Below are 15,385 nucleotides of genomic sequence, written 5' to 3' on the forward strand. Positions count from 1 at the left end.
CTGCAGTGTGCACCATCCACAGGATGCACTGCAGCTAATCGGCAAAGCTTCTTCGAGAGCACCTCCCAAACCCGCGACCTCTACCACCTAGAAGGACAAGAGCAGCAGGCAGATGGGAACAACACCACCTGCACGTTCCCCTCCAAGTCACACACCATCCCGACCTGGAAATATATCGCCGTTCCTTCATCGTCGCTGGGTCAAAATCCTGGAGCTCTCTTCCTAACAGCACTGTGGGAGAACCTTCACCACACGGACTGCAGCAGTTCAAGAAGGTGTCTCACCACCACCTTCTCAAGGGCAATTGGGGATGGGCAATAAATGCCGGCCTCGCCAGCGATGCCCACATCGCATGAACGAATAATAATAAAAATACAGCAATATTGTGACAGCATCCACTATCCTCAATTACAATTCTCAGTCCAGCAGCAGGAATATTTATTTTAAAAACAGGAGAGGTCAGGCAGAACTTTTTCACCCAAAATGATGATACATTTATGGAATAAGATGTTTGGGAAGGCAATGAAGAGGGCAGTACAAATAGGCCCCAGAGGCAATTAGATGATTTTCTGTCAGGAGAAAAGACTGAGAGATATGGTGTGAAGGTGCTTGGTGGGTTTGATCTCTCAAAAATAGATGGGTCCCTTGAGCTTAGTGCTTTTTACTGTTCCTTAAAAAAACCTTGTATTCTTATGTTCTTAATTTAGGATGTTTGCTTGTGCATGATAGTGTTTAAAACCCCATGATTATTATATATTGCAAGTTAGAGACATTATATAATTATATAAATGGGTCTTGTTTGTTGAGGTCCTAGCCAAGAAACTATACGAAGGATAGCAGGGAGTAAGTATGAAAATATAAATCTATGAAGAGGACTGTGTGCCATTGTTGATGCCTCTCTGTTAAGTCATAAAGGGTGAGAAGTTTAAATTTAGACTGTTGAGTGGGGACCAAGCTGTCAAGTGTTGACTAAACAATGTGTGACCAATTCACTGATGTAGTGAATGATGTGCTATAATAATAGAAAGTCACCAGCAGTTAAAATTGTTTATTATTTAAATATTACATATATTTGGACAATGTAAATGTACATTTATAAAAAATCTCATAATGTAGGTATTAGGTCATACTTCTGTCTTTTTATAAATTAATGAATGCATATGTGTCAATAGTTCAGTTGCACAAGAGATTATTGTCACAGAATATAAAAAAAGACTTCAACAGATCCATTGCAAGTTGCTGAGTGACAGCAACAAACTGACAGTTGACTCTGGGCAGATGGAAAGCATCAGTGTCACTTTGACGTGTTGATGAACAGCTGTACTCTGAGGAGAATTAGCTGAAAAATTAAATTGACAGGTCTTCATCCTGGTGCCATTATCTGCACAGTTATTGGCCATTAAGATAAGAAAGTATGGATCTTTCATCCTAAAAAGAAACAGTAACATAAATTTCAAAGGAGCTAAGTAGGGAAAAAATAATGAAAACAAATACTTAGACTGATTGAAATAATGCACGGAAAGGATGCAAATGAACAAAATCAACTGATTTGATTCAGACGGGTGAGATATTTATATGTAGGATGTTATATGAATGACAAGGCAATAGAGTGTATGTAACCTTCATAATTCATGATTATTATTATGATGATCTTTTGCACAAGTGAAAGAAATTCTGTTATTGAACACCAATGGTAAGATGTTTTATTATACAATGGATTTTTAAAGGCATTCTGGGAAGTTTAATATCGGTCATTGTATAAGTAACTGAAGGTCAGGTTAGATGTCTTAGCTATTATAAAATGCCTTGGCAATAAAAATATTACTAGTAGCCATGGAATTAATTTATTTAGAGTACTGAAAGTAAGAAGAGAGACTGAGTGGAAAGGAGAAATTAGTTGGCTTCAGCCAGAGGTCTCATTTGCTCAGGTTCATTCCTTGACCTGTGCTAACTTAGATAATTTCAACTGGACAACAGTAAGGTCTACAATTGATCTCTGTGCTATGAAGAGAACCCCATATAAAAGGCCCATCTTTAATTGTTATTCAGTAACCCGTTCTGAAAGCTTTGTGTATATGGACATTTGTAAACAATTTTACAACACCAAGTTATAGTCGAGCAATTTTATTTTAAATTCACAAGCTTTCGGAGGCTTCCTCCTTCGTCAGGTGAACGATGTGAAAATCGTTTCACATCGTTCACCTGAGGAAGGAGGAAGCCTCCGAAAGCTTGTGAATTTAAAATAAAATTGCTCGACTATAACTTGGTGTTGTAAAATTGTTTACAATTGTCAACCCCAGTCCATCACCGGCATCTCCACATCATGACAATATGGACATTGGAAGAGGATTGGATCAACCTCAGCAAAGATTGCCTTAAGATCAAACAGTCAAACAATATTCATAATCCAGGTTCAAGTGTATCTCACCACGACAGATCCACTAAAGTTGGCTGGAGTGAAAAATTTAAAGAACACAAACTGGTGCAGTAAGGGAAATGCTTTTGATGTTGGGGTTAAGAAACAATGTTGGGCTGAGTGGAGGGAGCCTTACATGTTTCCCGTTATACTATACCTGACCTTGGAGTGCTCATTACTGATATTGGGTACCAAAGTTAGAAAGATGTTGCATACTCCAGCATTGACATCCTTTACCACAATGAACTCAAATATATATATAAAAAATAACTGGTAGGCCTGGATTTTTACTCTGAGCCATGGAGAGTGTGGGGGAGGGGCGGGGGGGGCGGGGGAGGATTTACCGATGGGAAATCTAGAAGTATGGCTTTCCTGGATGTCCTGACAATTTTGATGTCAGGACGCTTATTACATTTTTTCAGCAGGTTTACTGCGCACCAGCCAGCCAGATTGACAGGCTGGCTGCCTGTCGGGTGGGAAAGCAGCCGGGGAGTGAATGGTAGGTAAGTCTGACATCAGGGGGGTTGGGGTCGGTCAGTGGGGGGGATGGAGTCGGTCACTGGGGGGAGTTCGGAGACATCGGTGGGGGGGGGGGGGGGGGGTTGGTGACATCAGCGGGGGGGGGGGGGGTCAGAGACATCGGGGGGGAGGGATTGGTGACATTGGGGGAGGGGTCGGCAGATCACGTGTGTCGGATCACGGCTGGAGAGCTTGTTGAGCCTGGAGGAAACACTCCTGCTCCTCCTGGCCTACAAATAAAGGCACTTACCTGTTGATCAGGCCTTTCTCACCTCCTCTTACATGGTGTGAATCAGAAGGCCTGGGACCCCCGGCCCTCAGGAGTTAAAAATAAAACAGCTATTAAAATGGAGGCCCGCAGCTTTCTTAAAAGAATTTACTGACCGACCCGCCTCCTGAGAGCAGGTTGGTTGCCCGCACCTCGACCCGCCTCTGTTAAAACCGGAAGTGGGCGGGTTGGGGTCGGGTTTTACATTTTTACAATTTTTATCTACTCACTCACCCCCAATCCACCCGTCCTTGGGGGTTAAAATGACCCCATGGTCTCTGGAACAGTATGATAACATCATTGTGCCACCACATTTTCATGGGATTGACATCACCAACAGGTTCCTATACAGTACGCTGTTCACAGACCATAACAGAATAAACCAAGGGCAAGTTAACCTCTAAAATAACCACCAGACAGCCAAGAAAGTTACCCAAAACCCACAAGCCTCTCTTTTTTCTGCCCATCATTACTTGGTCCCAGTATATACGTTACTTCTGCTCTGTTACTTTACTTCCTACATTTCTCCCTCACCAACATAACTATTTAACTTCATTCACAGCTGTGATTCTTTTTGCTCTGGTTTCTACTCTGCTATGCTCTAAATTTATTTCCGTGAACAGCTCTAATGCCCATCTTCCCTCTACATGTCACAGCAACTGTGTCACTTGACCTCTGTGACCTATTCGTCTGTGGAAGTAATTAGACCTCACAAGATACAAAAAAGAACGGAACTGTGAAAATTCTATAGTTTAAGGTTTCTATTCACTGAAATGATTGTGGCAGTTAAATTGAGCCATGTAGCACCCATTTTTAGGTGAAATGCGGTCACCTAAGACTTGAAAATTGGGTCCGAGATACACGCTTCCAATGTTAAGTGCACAGGATGCCATCTTAGTAAAGGGGTTTGTGCATGCCTAACGACCACCGGCAGCATGTAGAGTAGGCAGCTGATGACCGGAGTCAGTGTGCAACACTGATTTGAAGCCACCGCTACCATTTTGCAACTACACACTTCAACCAACTCACTGTCTTAACCTCGCACAGCTGAACAAGACATTAAATGGCATGATGGACCCCCCAACAGCGTTATTTAAAGGGATCACAAAGTACTTACAGGTTAGTTGCTGGATTATTTCTTCTGGCTGCTGGTGCAATTGTAAGCATTTTTGGAGGATTCCTATATTGACTAAAGTTTAAGTGAGTGGTCTGGCTGGTCTTGTAATAGTTTTTGTGTCATTTAAAATATTGTGCTGAAACAAGTTGCTTCCAGACATGGGAGGCCTGGCAGGGCTTCCTATGGGAATTGAACATGACTGGGAGAATGAAGAGAGGCCACGCAGAGCAGGACAAGCTGCTAGAAGAGGGAGGAGGAGGAGGAGCAGGGCACTCAGCAGGAGGCCATATCTGCGGAGGGTCTTCAGGGAGCAATTTTCTTATCTCAACTTCAGCAACGACCAGTGTATCAGACGTCTGCGGTTCACTAAAGAGGCCGTGACTGAAATCTGTCAACTGCTGCAGCCACAACTGCAGCCTCAAAGCAGGACAAGGACAGCATTGCCTGTGGCTGTCAAGGTGACTCTGGCTCTTAATTTTTATGCCTCTGGCTCCTTTCAGGCTGCTGCTGGAGAAATAAGCAACATCTTGCAATTTGCAACGCACTGAAGTGCAAGGGAGGTCCCTGAGGCTCTCTATACAATGAGAAAAACATTCATTTCATTCTCGCTTGCCAGAGACAAGCAGGAGGAGTGAGCTCGAGGTTTTGCACAGATTGCAGACTTCCCTATGGTGCAGGGTGCCATTGATTGCACCCACATTGCCTTACGTGCTTCTCATCTGAACTCGTCCATATTCATCAACAGAAAGAGATTCCACTCCCTCAATGTGCAGCTGGTGTGCGACCACAGGCAGCGCACCATGCAGGTGAATGCCCACTATCCTGGCAGCAATCGTGATTCTTTTGTTCTGCAGCAGTTCTCTGTTCCACCTGTATTTGAACCAGCAGGGCAAGTCAAAGATTGGCTACTGGGTGACAAGGGTTATCCCCTCATGACATGGCTCATGACTCCGGTCAGAAACCCACACACACGTGCACAGCAGGTCCACAATGAGAACCATGCTGCCACAAGGAACATTATAGAGCAGACCATCGGCGTCCTCAAACAAAGCGTCCGCTGCCTGGACCGCTCTGGAGGAGCCCTGTAGTGCTCAGCTAAGCGGGTATCGAGATTCATGGTAGTTTGCTGCATGCTGCATAACCTGGCCATTATGAGGGAACAGCCCTTGTCACCGCCTATCAGGCGAGAAGCTGAGGAGCAGGAGTATGAGGAAGAGGAGGAGGAGGAAGTACAGCAGGAAGTGGAGGAAGAGGAAGGAAGGCTACAACGTAGACAGGCCCTTTCTGCCAGGGCTCTATGTGATCAGATTATTCATGAGCGATACCAGTAACCTCAACTACACCTCCCCTTTCACCAACAGTCCCACACTCCTTACCTTTTGTCTATCACTGACCATAAACATCATCCTCTTTATGATTACACATTGGTTCCTCCCTCAGCTCATCGCAGAAATAAAAACCACCACCAAATGCAAATTCAAATCCACATTTATAAATTCACTCATAAAATAATGCAAACAAAATGAAACTATTCACCCTTGTGCATTCCCTTAGTGCCTGTTGTTCGTGTGCCTTTACCTTTCCTAGTGCTCCTATGAGATGCGTCCCCAGTGGCTGCAGCATGAGTGGTGGAAGGCTGCTGACCTTCAATTGAGGAGAGTGCAGATGGCCTTGGAGGATTACCTCGAGCAGCTCTGGGCCGGGAGGGCCCGGCTTGAGACTGCACCATCTCAGCCTGGGCTGCAGTAGTCTGGGCTGGCTGGCTGACAGGCAACAGCAAGGGCACTGGCAGAGCGGCAGGGGTGGGAGAAGGAATGCTGTCATCCTGAGAAAGGACAGCAGGTTCTTGTTCCCTGTAGCCATTGCCACTCTCCCGGGGCGGCGCCTCAGCAATCCTGGTGATCTGTTGGAGAATGGATTGCTGGACTTCTATGTCGTCCTGGAAGCCTCTTTCAACTGTGGTATCCAGAGCCACAATGGCAGCAGTCCGAGCTTCCAAGGCAGCAGTCAGACCTTTGATGGAAGCTGTGACATCAGTCATCAGACGTTGCATAATGGTGGGTTCCACAGGTGTGCTGATTGAGGTGACCACTTGTTCCATGTTGGAAAGGATGGGCTCCAAACTCTGTGCAAAACCCTGTGCCAAGTTGGAGCTGGACTCCTCCATGCCCTTTGACATTGTGTGCAGGCTTTCTGGCAGGCTTTCCAGTGCACCAAACATTTGGTTGTACACGCCCATCAGCCTTCTTCCGTGGCCTGGTCCATCGAAGTCATCATCTGAATCCTCTGCAGCAGAACTAGTGTACAACCTTGCCATCTGGTGAACTGGCACCTGCAGTATCCTTTCCCCCTGTCCAGGTTCCTGTGTACTTATGCCCAGTGTCTCACCACATGCAGATCCCTCCACTATCCTAGCCTCTAAAATACACACAGTGTCAGTCTCTGACTGACTGCGAGTATAAGATTGAGTGACAGTGTCTCTTCATCACCACTGTCTTCTTCTTCTGTCTCCTCTGACAGGGAAGCTTCTAGTTCTTGGGTATCTGAAAGGAAAAAGGGCCAAGGGTTGTGTTGTGGTGAGGGGAGAGGAGAAAATAAGAAGTGCGTGCTTACACCATCTGCGGTGCGTGAGTCAGAAGAGATTGTGGGTTGAGGGAGAAGTGGGAAGAGGGAAGGAGGATTAGGTATGCAGAGACCTCATCATTGATCCCTCCAGTGCCGCCAGTGGCCACGGCCTCAGTATTGTCCCTTCCCATGATGGCCAGCACTGTCTCCTCCATGAGAGTTAAGATGTGTAGGCGCGCTTGTCCTCCTCCTCCAGTTGTTCATTGCTGCCTCCTGTTATGCGCCACCTTCTCCTGCAAGGAAGAGGAAAGTCTAACGGTGAGTGTCCTGCAAGATGTTTGCATGATGTGGCTGTCATGGTTGAATAGCTGCCAATGTGTGTGTCAGCTGTGAGTTGTGGGTGTGAGGCTTGCAACAGTGCTAACAACAATCTCTATCAATCAGTGCTAAGATTGAGCACTGATTGATAGAGATTGTTGTTAAGTGGGTGATGGGGGTTTAGTAAATTGAGTAGTGGATGAGGCTAGTGGTGCAGCTGTAGTGAGAATCCAATTGAAGATTGAACTCACTCACCTTGACAACTCATGTTAGATCATTAAATTTCTTCCTGCACTGCATCCATGTTCTTGGAGCTATGCTCCTGGCATTCACTCCCTCTGCTACTTTCTCCCACTGCCTCCTGATCATATATCTCGAGGGCTTCCTGCACCCTGTGGATACAGGATGTCCCTCTTTCTCTCCACCTCTTGTACCAAGGCTTCCAGTGCATTATCAGAGAACCTTGGTGCATGCTGTCTCGCATGTTCAGCCATTCTTCAATATATTACAGCAGATTCACTTCACAATTGACTTCCACCACTTCTACCAGCAGTCATAGTGCACCTCCCCTTCAAGAGGTGCAGGCTGCCTTTATGTAGCACTAGCCACTCGCGAAATTGGGTCCCCTGCTGATGCATGCAGCCAATGAACAATGCAGGTAGCGCTTGCTGCACGCGGCAATCATTTATACTGGCAGGCAGCACAAATTTTATGTGCTGCCTGCATCGCTATGACCGGGCTTGGGTTAATCGCATACTGCAATCCCTGTGCCCGTTTTCAGGGGTTATCCAATTTAACCCCCCATGTGTTTCTTTTAAAAATATTTGTAGTTAACACTAAACAGAACATTTCAGATTTTATTTGCAATCCTGTTTAACAATATCAAAGATGACAGCATGACAACTAATTCACTGCAGTTTTACGATAAACAAAATTTGAAATGGAATTGACAGCAGGATATTTTTAACAATAACTGGTGCTGTGCTGACAATATTTCTGCAGTGATGTAATCATGGAGTTGCAGTCACACTGGCTGCTTAAAGTGGAGTGGGGAATGTTAGAGCTTCACATGTACACTTAAAGCCCTATTTACTGGCTCCCCATCGTGTGTAAGTTCTACAGATTGACAAAAACGTACGGGACATTCAGCTAGTTGAATGGAAAGCCAATCATTTGCATTGCTAGAATTTTGTTTGAAATTGAGTGCACTTTCAGATATGGGCTCTGCAGCAGCAGTCTTACGACTGTGGGTGAAGAGCAAAAATGAATCAAGGCTATTCCTTGGAGATGCTTTTGTTAGATACCAGCCCATGCTGGTGGCCTTATACTGTCTGTTGGAATCAGTGCACCAAAATTCTCAGCGTGATACTGGCATCGAAGACGCAATATAAAGACAGCTTAGTATTCATAGAAATTTGATTACTACAGTACCACACAGTGCAGAAGAGCCATCGCTTTTCATCTTACAGTGATTAACAACAGATCAAGGATTAAGTTGAATGTTGTCAGTGATGAGAAGTAAAACAAAGATAATCAGCAGACTCAGTTTGCTTTTGAATCTGTCACCTGAGCTTATTCAGACCTTCCCACTTCCATGCATCTCACAGCTGTGTAACACAAGATTTTTCATTTGGTTGCCCATTTATTCTTTAATTGAGTTTCTTTTTCTGAGACAAAAAGCATGATTTTAACTCAGAAAAACGGGTGGGTTGGGGGCGGGGGCGGGGGGGGGGGAGTAAAAATTTTGAAAATGTAAAACCTGCCCCCCAACCCGCCCATTTTAACGGGGGCAGGACGAAGGGCGGGTGACCAATGTAAGAGTAGGCGAGAAGGCCCGAAGCAGCAGGTAAGTGCCTTTATAGTTCAACTTGTGGGTCCGGAGGAGCAGGAGTGCTTCCCTCAGGCCCAACAAGCCTACTTGCGCGACCCCTCCCCCCACGATCTCCAACCTCCCCCCACAATCTCCGACTGCCCCCCATGATCTCCGGCCACCTCCTCACGAACCACGACTACCCTTCATGATCTACAACCACCCCCTCATGATCCACAACCCCCCCAATGACTGAACCCCCACCATGTCTGAACCCCCCCGATGACCGACCCTCCCAATGACTGAAACCCCCGATGCCCCCCCCCCCCACCGATGACCTGCCCCCCATCTAAGACTTAACCTGCTTGCATCCTCTTCCTTCCTCTTCTCCAGTCCGACTGAGACCAGCCTGTCAATCAGGCTGTCCTGTCAGGCGGGAAACCATAAAAAAAATAAAAGACGCCCTTACATCAAAATTATATGGGCGAAGCCGTACGTCTGTTATTCCTATGTTCCTATGTCTGGGTTTCCCATCAGGAATTGCACCCCTCCCCACCCACCCCCGCCCTCTTCCCACTCCCTGATAAAATCATGCCCCAACTCTCACCTGGCATTATTTTACCTTAGATTGAAAGCTCTACTTGCAGTTCCCAGGCTAATGGAGTCTTCATGCTGCCTTCTTCAGGCCTTTATCCATAGCACCAATATTCTTGTCTGCATCAAACAGCTTCTAATTACAAAGCAGAATTTGTCTCCAGTTTCTAATATATGTATAATTGTCAGGACTAGAATATTCTGATCTCTAACTATCTGAAAAGCCTCTTCTTTTAATCTAATACAATCCTTAACTTCTTTAGTTAGTCACATGGGTCACATTCCCCGTGGAGTTTTTATTCCTCAAGGGAATGTATATTCGTTGACAATTATGAATTATTTCTTTAAATGTTCACCATTGCTTACCTACCATCATATCTTTTAATCTAATCTCCCAATCTAGCTTAGCCAACTCGCCCCTCATACCTACGTAATTGGCTTTGTTTAAATTTAAGACCCTAATTTCAGACTTAACTACATCACTCTCAAACTCAATATGAAATTCTATCCTATTATGATCACTCTGTTCCAGAGGATCCTTAACTGTAAGATTACTAATTAACCCTGTCTCATTACACAATACTAGATCTAAAATAGCCTGTTCCCTAGTTGGTTCTTCGAAATTTTGTTCTAGAAAACTGTCTCGAATGCATTCCATGAACTCGTCCTCCAAACTACATTTGCCAATTTGATTTGCCCAATCTGTATGAAGATTAAAGTCCCCCACAATTTTTGCATTACCCTTGTTACATGCTCCTCTAATTTCCTGATTTATACTCCGTCCAACACTATAACTACTGCTAGGGAGCCTATAAACTACTCCCATCAGTGTTTTCTGCCCCTTGTTTCTTAGCTCCACCCATACTGATTCTACATCCTGATTTTCTGAGCTAAGATCCCTTCTCACTATTACCTTTATCTCATCCTTTATTATCAGGGCTACCCTCCGTCATTTTCTATTTTGCCTATCTTTTCTAAAAGTCAAGTACTCTGGAATATTTAGTTCCCAACCTTGGTCACTCTGCAACCTCATCTCAGTAATGACTACTGGACCAAACCCATTTATCTCTATTTGTGCCATTAATTCATCTCTCTTGTTATGAATGCATTGTGCATTCAGATATAGTGCCTTTAATTTTAACTTTTTACTGTTTTTCCCTGATGTGACCTTAGTCACTAATGCACTATTACCGTTAAGCTCTCTGTCCCTTCCTGACACACTCTGCTTGTTTTTACCCAAATCACTACTTTGCTCTACAGCCTTGACTTTTCTCTTTAGACTTATAAATACACAGTTGCTTGACCTATTCACTCAGGTCCCAGATGCCCTGTTCCCCTCACTGTGATGTTATAAGCTCACACTTTCAGCAACTTGCCACACAAAAAATTTGAAAACCTAAACATATAACGTTAGATGAGCCATTGTCTTTCATAGAATGCTTGAACATCCCTGACTATAATTATCTTTACAGTAATGTCCATTTTCCATCAAAGTTTAGCTTCCTGTGTGGTATCAGTGCTAATTGGTTCAGAAAGGTTATCTATGCTTTAGTAGGGGAGTAGTGTCTGCAAGTTTAAGGAGCGTGTTCATTTGGGCCTCTTAAATTGAATTGTTGGTAGATTAGTGGTGTCTGTATCTGGTGAAAGCTAGTTGAAAGGTGAGTGTGTGTCCATGTTTTCTAAAGGGGATGGGAGGGGTTTGTGTTGCCAGTATGGTTGTGTGTTGGCCTACAGCAATGAGATTGGCTTTGGTTTCGTAAATATGTAAAGATTGTGGATTTTGATACTAAAACCCCATAAAAACAGAATTGGGGAACAAATGTTCATTTGTATAGGGTCCAGCTTGCGCTAATTAGCAAAACAATGCACTTTCTTAGAATGAGAAAAGATTAAACTATAGAGATACATAAAATGTAGTGAAAATATGAATATACCTTGCCAGGTTATCATCTTGTTTTTCTATAATACAACTGTCATTTTTTTCCCTAATTTAATCTACTATCTCCACACAACTAATTTTTCTTTGATAAGTATTTTTGACAGTATTGACTTTGAACCAAATTATTAGAAGCAATCAATATATTGATGATTACAGTAGGTGTGATTTTATACCAGAAGTGTTTTAATTCACCAACCAAATGAGCATTCATTGTTTGTTAGGTGGTCACAGCTGCAGAAATGATTACACATACACAATGCCTTCCCTACTGAAAACAAAAAGTGATTTTGAATGCTGTGGAAATCTCGTTTCTGTCTAACAATTCGAATTTGCTTAATTATGGGCTATTTTGTGCAGTGCTGCTTCTCCACTGAGGTTGACGTTGAACATTAATTTTATTTGTAGCTGTCAGCGATAAGGGACTAATCCTGGCTGGATTCAAGATGATTTCAAATGTGAAGGATAGCCTCTAAATTCACTTTCTCAGTCTAGTTTATGTACTTTCTCCCCCTCCCTCCGCACCCCCCCCCCAATACTGCCTGGATGTGAAAAAGTACCTTTAAATCTTCATATAAAACATTCACTGTAGTGATTGAATATGGGTCCAAATGTAAATTGTAAAAATAACATTTCAATAACCAGGTGATGGGGAATAACATCAAAATAACATGAACTGTTATGTAATCTGAATTTATCTAAAAAAAACTTGGCTCATCTAATTTAGCCGTTTCTATTAACCAATATTGTCTCATTCAAATGGAAAGCAGGAAACATTTGTGCCTGCCCAAAAGAAAGGATCAAAGTCAGACCCTGATAACTGCAGGCAAGCATGCCTACTCTGTAGCCTTCTATAACATCAAAGAGATGGAGATAGGCTGTTAGTCTGAAAGAACAAGGTTTACCCAGACTTCTGTGTTGATGCCATGGATAGAACATTTGCTCAATAGACTGTATTGATCAAAAAAGTACCAGTGGAGAATCTATGCATATTACTTCTTAGGCCTGTCAAACTCTCTTCTATACAATGTCATCATCTGAATCTATCCTAGAGTGTGCAGAAATTCAAATTCAGAGTTAATTATCACTTCCTGAAAAAGAGTAACTGGAGCACACAATATATTGTGGAAATCTGTTGTCGCAGCAGAATGTTTTCTTTAAGTCCTCTGTGCTCCCAGAAACTGTCAGAATCAATTTTGTGAGGCATCCATTCTTGTTATCTCCAGCTATATCCTATTGTGATACCACCTAATATACCAAATCCAAAGTAGCAACTATTACAAACTGTTGTGCACAAAATCAATGCTATTGTTTAAATGTTATTATTTGACATCTTAGATAGAAGGATGTCCAACTGGTGGTTAGAGGTAGGGTGTGGATTGGCACTTCTAATATTAAAGTTGCATGGAAGAAAGAACTTGCCTTTCATGACCTCAGGATGTCTCAAAGTGCTTTACAGCTAATAAAATACTTTTGAAGTGTATTTACTATTGTAATGTAGGAAACGTGGCAGCCATTTTATGCACAGCAAGGTCCCACAAACAGCAATGAAATGAAAGACCATCTGTTTTTTTAGGTGTTGGTTGAGGGATAAATGTTGGCCAGGTGTGTGTGAGAACTCTCCTGCCCTTCTTCGAATAGTGCTGTGGGATCTTTTATGTCCACCTGAGAGGGCAGATGGAGCCTTGGTTTAACCTTTCATCCGAAAGACGGCACCTCCGACAGCGCAGCGCTCCCTCAGTACTGCACCGAAGTGCAAGCCCAGATTAATGTGGTAGGCTTGCTATTAAGATTGCAGCCCATAGAATAAAGGGGACAATAGCAACATGGATACAGAATTGACTAAGGGACAGGAAATAGACAGTAGTGGTGAACAGTTGTTTTTTGGACTGGAGGGAGGTGTGCAGTGGTGTTCCCCAGGGGTCGGTGCTGGGACCACTCCTTTTCTTGATATATATTAATGACTTGAACTTGGGAGTACAGGGCACAATTTCAAAATTTGCAGATGACACAAAACTTGGAAGGTTAGTGAACAGTGAGGAGGATAGTGATAGACTTCAAGAGGATATAGACACGCTGGTGGCATGGGTGGACATGTGGCAGATGAAGTTTAATGTGGAAAAATGCGAGGTGATGCTTTTCGGTAGGAAAAATGAGGAGAGGCAATATAAACTAGAGGACAAAATTCTAAAGGGGATAGAGGAATAGAGGGATCAGGGGGTAAATGTGCACAAATTGTTGAAGGTGGCAGGACAGGTTGAGAAAGCAGTTAAAAAAGCATATGGGGTCCTGGGCTTTATAAATAGAGGCATAGAGTACAAAAGCAAGGAAGTCATGATGAACCTTTATAAAACACTGGTTCAGCCACCACTGGAGTATTGTGTCCAGTTCTGGGCACCACACTTTAGGAAAGATGCAAAGTCCTTGGAGAGGGTGCAGAAGAGATTTACTAGAATGATTCCAGGGATGAGGGACTTAAATTACGTGGATAGACTGGAGAAGTTGGGATTGTTCTCCTTGGAACAGAGACGGTTGCAAGGAGATTTGATAGTTATTCAAAATCATGAAGGGTCTAGACAGAGTAGATAGAGAGAAACTTTTCCCATTGGTGGAAGGGTCAAGAACCAGAGGCCATAGATTTAAGGTGATTGGCAAAAGAAGCAAAGATGACATGAGGAAAAACTTTTTTACACAACGAGTGGTTGGGATCTGGAATGCGCTGCCTGAGGGGGTGGTGGAGGCAGATTCAATCATGGCCTTCAAAAGGGAACTGGATAAGTAATTGAAATGAAAAAATGTGCAGGGCTACGGGGATAGGGTGGGGGAGTACAACTAGCTGGATTGCTCGTGCATAGAGTCGGCGTGGACTTGATGGGCCGAATGGCCTCCTTCCATGCTGTAATCTTTCTATGATTTCTACATTTCTATGATTTCTAAATCTCTGCTGTGGGGCTTGAATCTAATACCTTCTGATATGTGCCCATATTCTCAGCCAGCAAAAAGATTATGGGGGTTAAATTGGTTAACCCCAGAAACTGGGCACAGGTATCGCAATCCGCGATTAGCCCACACCCGGTGCTCCCGTCGCAGGCCGGATGAGGCATTCGAGGACATGAGGATTCAAGGATATTCGCACTTTCCACCAGCAAGGGGAGCATGAATCTCTTGAAGGCAGGCTGCACCTTTTAAAAGCAGCCTGCATCTCTTAAAGGTAGCAGGTACTTGTTGTAGCTAAAAATAAGGTATGGGTCTGCGCGAAGTCTGAACAGAGATCAGACATCGCACACGTAAAACACAGATGCAGGTCCCATCCCTATGTTTACAAACTGTTGAGTTATTTTAAAACATTGAATAAAGGTTGCGCACTATTAAATCCCACATCCTCTAATCTGTATGCCAGACCTCACCAATCTGCTGATCTGAGTTTGTACCAGGCCTGTGAGAGAGCGTGCACCAAGGTTCTTTGCTGATGCACTAGCAGCCTTGGTGCAAGAGGTGGACAGAAGGAGGGACATCCTATATCGGCAGGAGGTGGGTGGGGGGGGAGGGCAAAAGGCCCTCCAGACATATGCTTAGGAGGCAGTAGGGGACGCAGTCAATGCAAGCATGGATGCAGGAAGAAGTTCAGTGCTTTGACACGTGTGATCAAGGTGAGTGAAGGCAACTGTCAAGTTGCATCACCTACCAACTGCACCACTAGCCGTATCCAGTGCTTCATGCACTACACCCCCCCATCACCCACATACCAACAAACTCTTTCCATCAGTACTCAACTCTTCTAATCAGGTGCTTCCTCTCACCCTTACACATTACCACTGTTGCAAGCCACACACCCACAACTC

At 43.9% G+C, this 15,385-nt stretch overlaps 1 protein-coding gene across 6 annotated transcripts in view; it reads left to right on the forward strand.

The window, feature by feature from the left end:
• The window catches only part of LOC137333828 (BTB/POZ domain-containing protein KCTD8-like), a 247,316-nt gene that overhangs the window by 35,566 nt on the left and 196,365 nt on the right, over window positions 1-15,385 (forward strand). The window contains exon 3 of one of the 6 annotated variants that reach the window (XM_067998236.1): window positions 13,451-13,465. The exons of the other annotated variants lie outside the window; for them this stretch is intronic. Coding sequence (XP_067854337.1) covers window positions 13,451-13,465 — 15 coding nt within the window. The remainder of the gene's footprint in view (window positions 1-13,450; window positions 13,466-15,385) is intronic. 6 annotated transcript variants of the gene reach the window in all.

Source organism: Heptranchias perlo, chromosome 1, assembly GCF_035084215.1.
Source record: "Heptranchias perlo isolate sHepPer1 chromosome 1, sHepPer1.hap1, whole genome shotgun sequence".
NCBI classification, from domain to species: Eukaryota; Metazoa; Chordata; class Chondrichthyes; order Hexanchiformes; family Hexanchidae; genus Heptranchias; species Heptranchias perlo.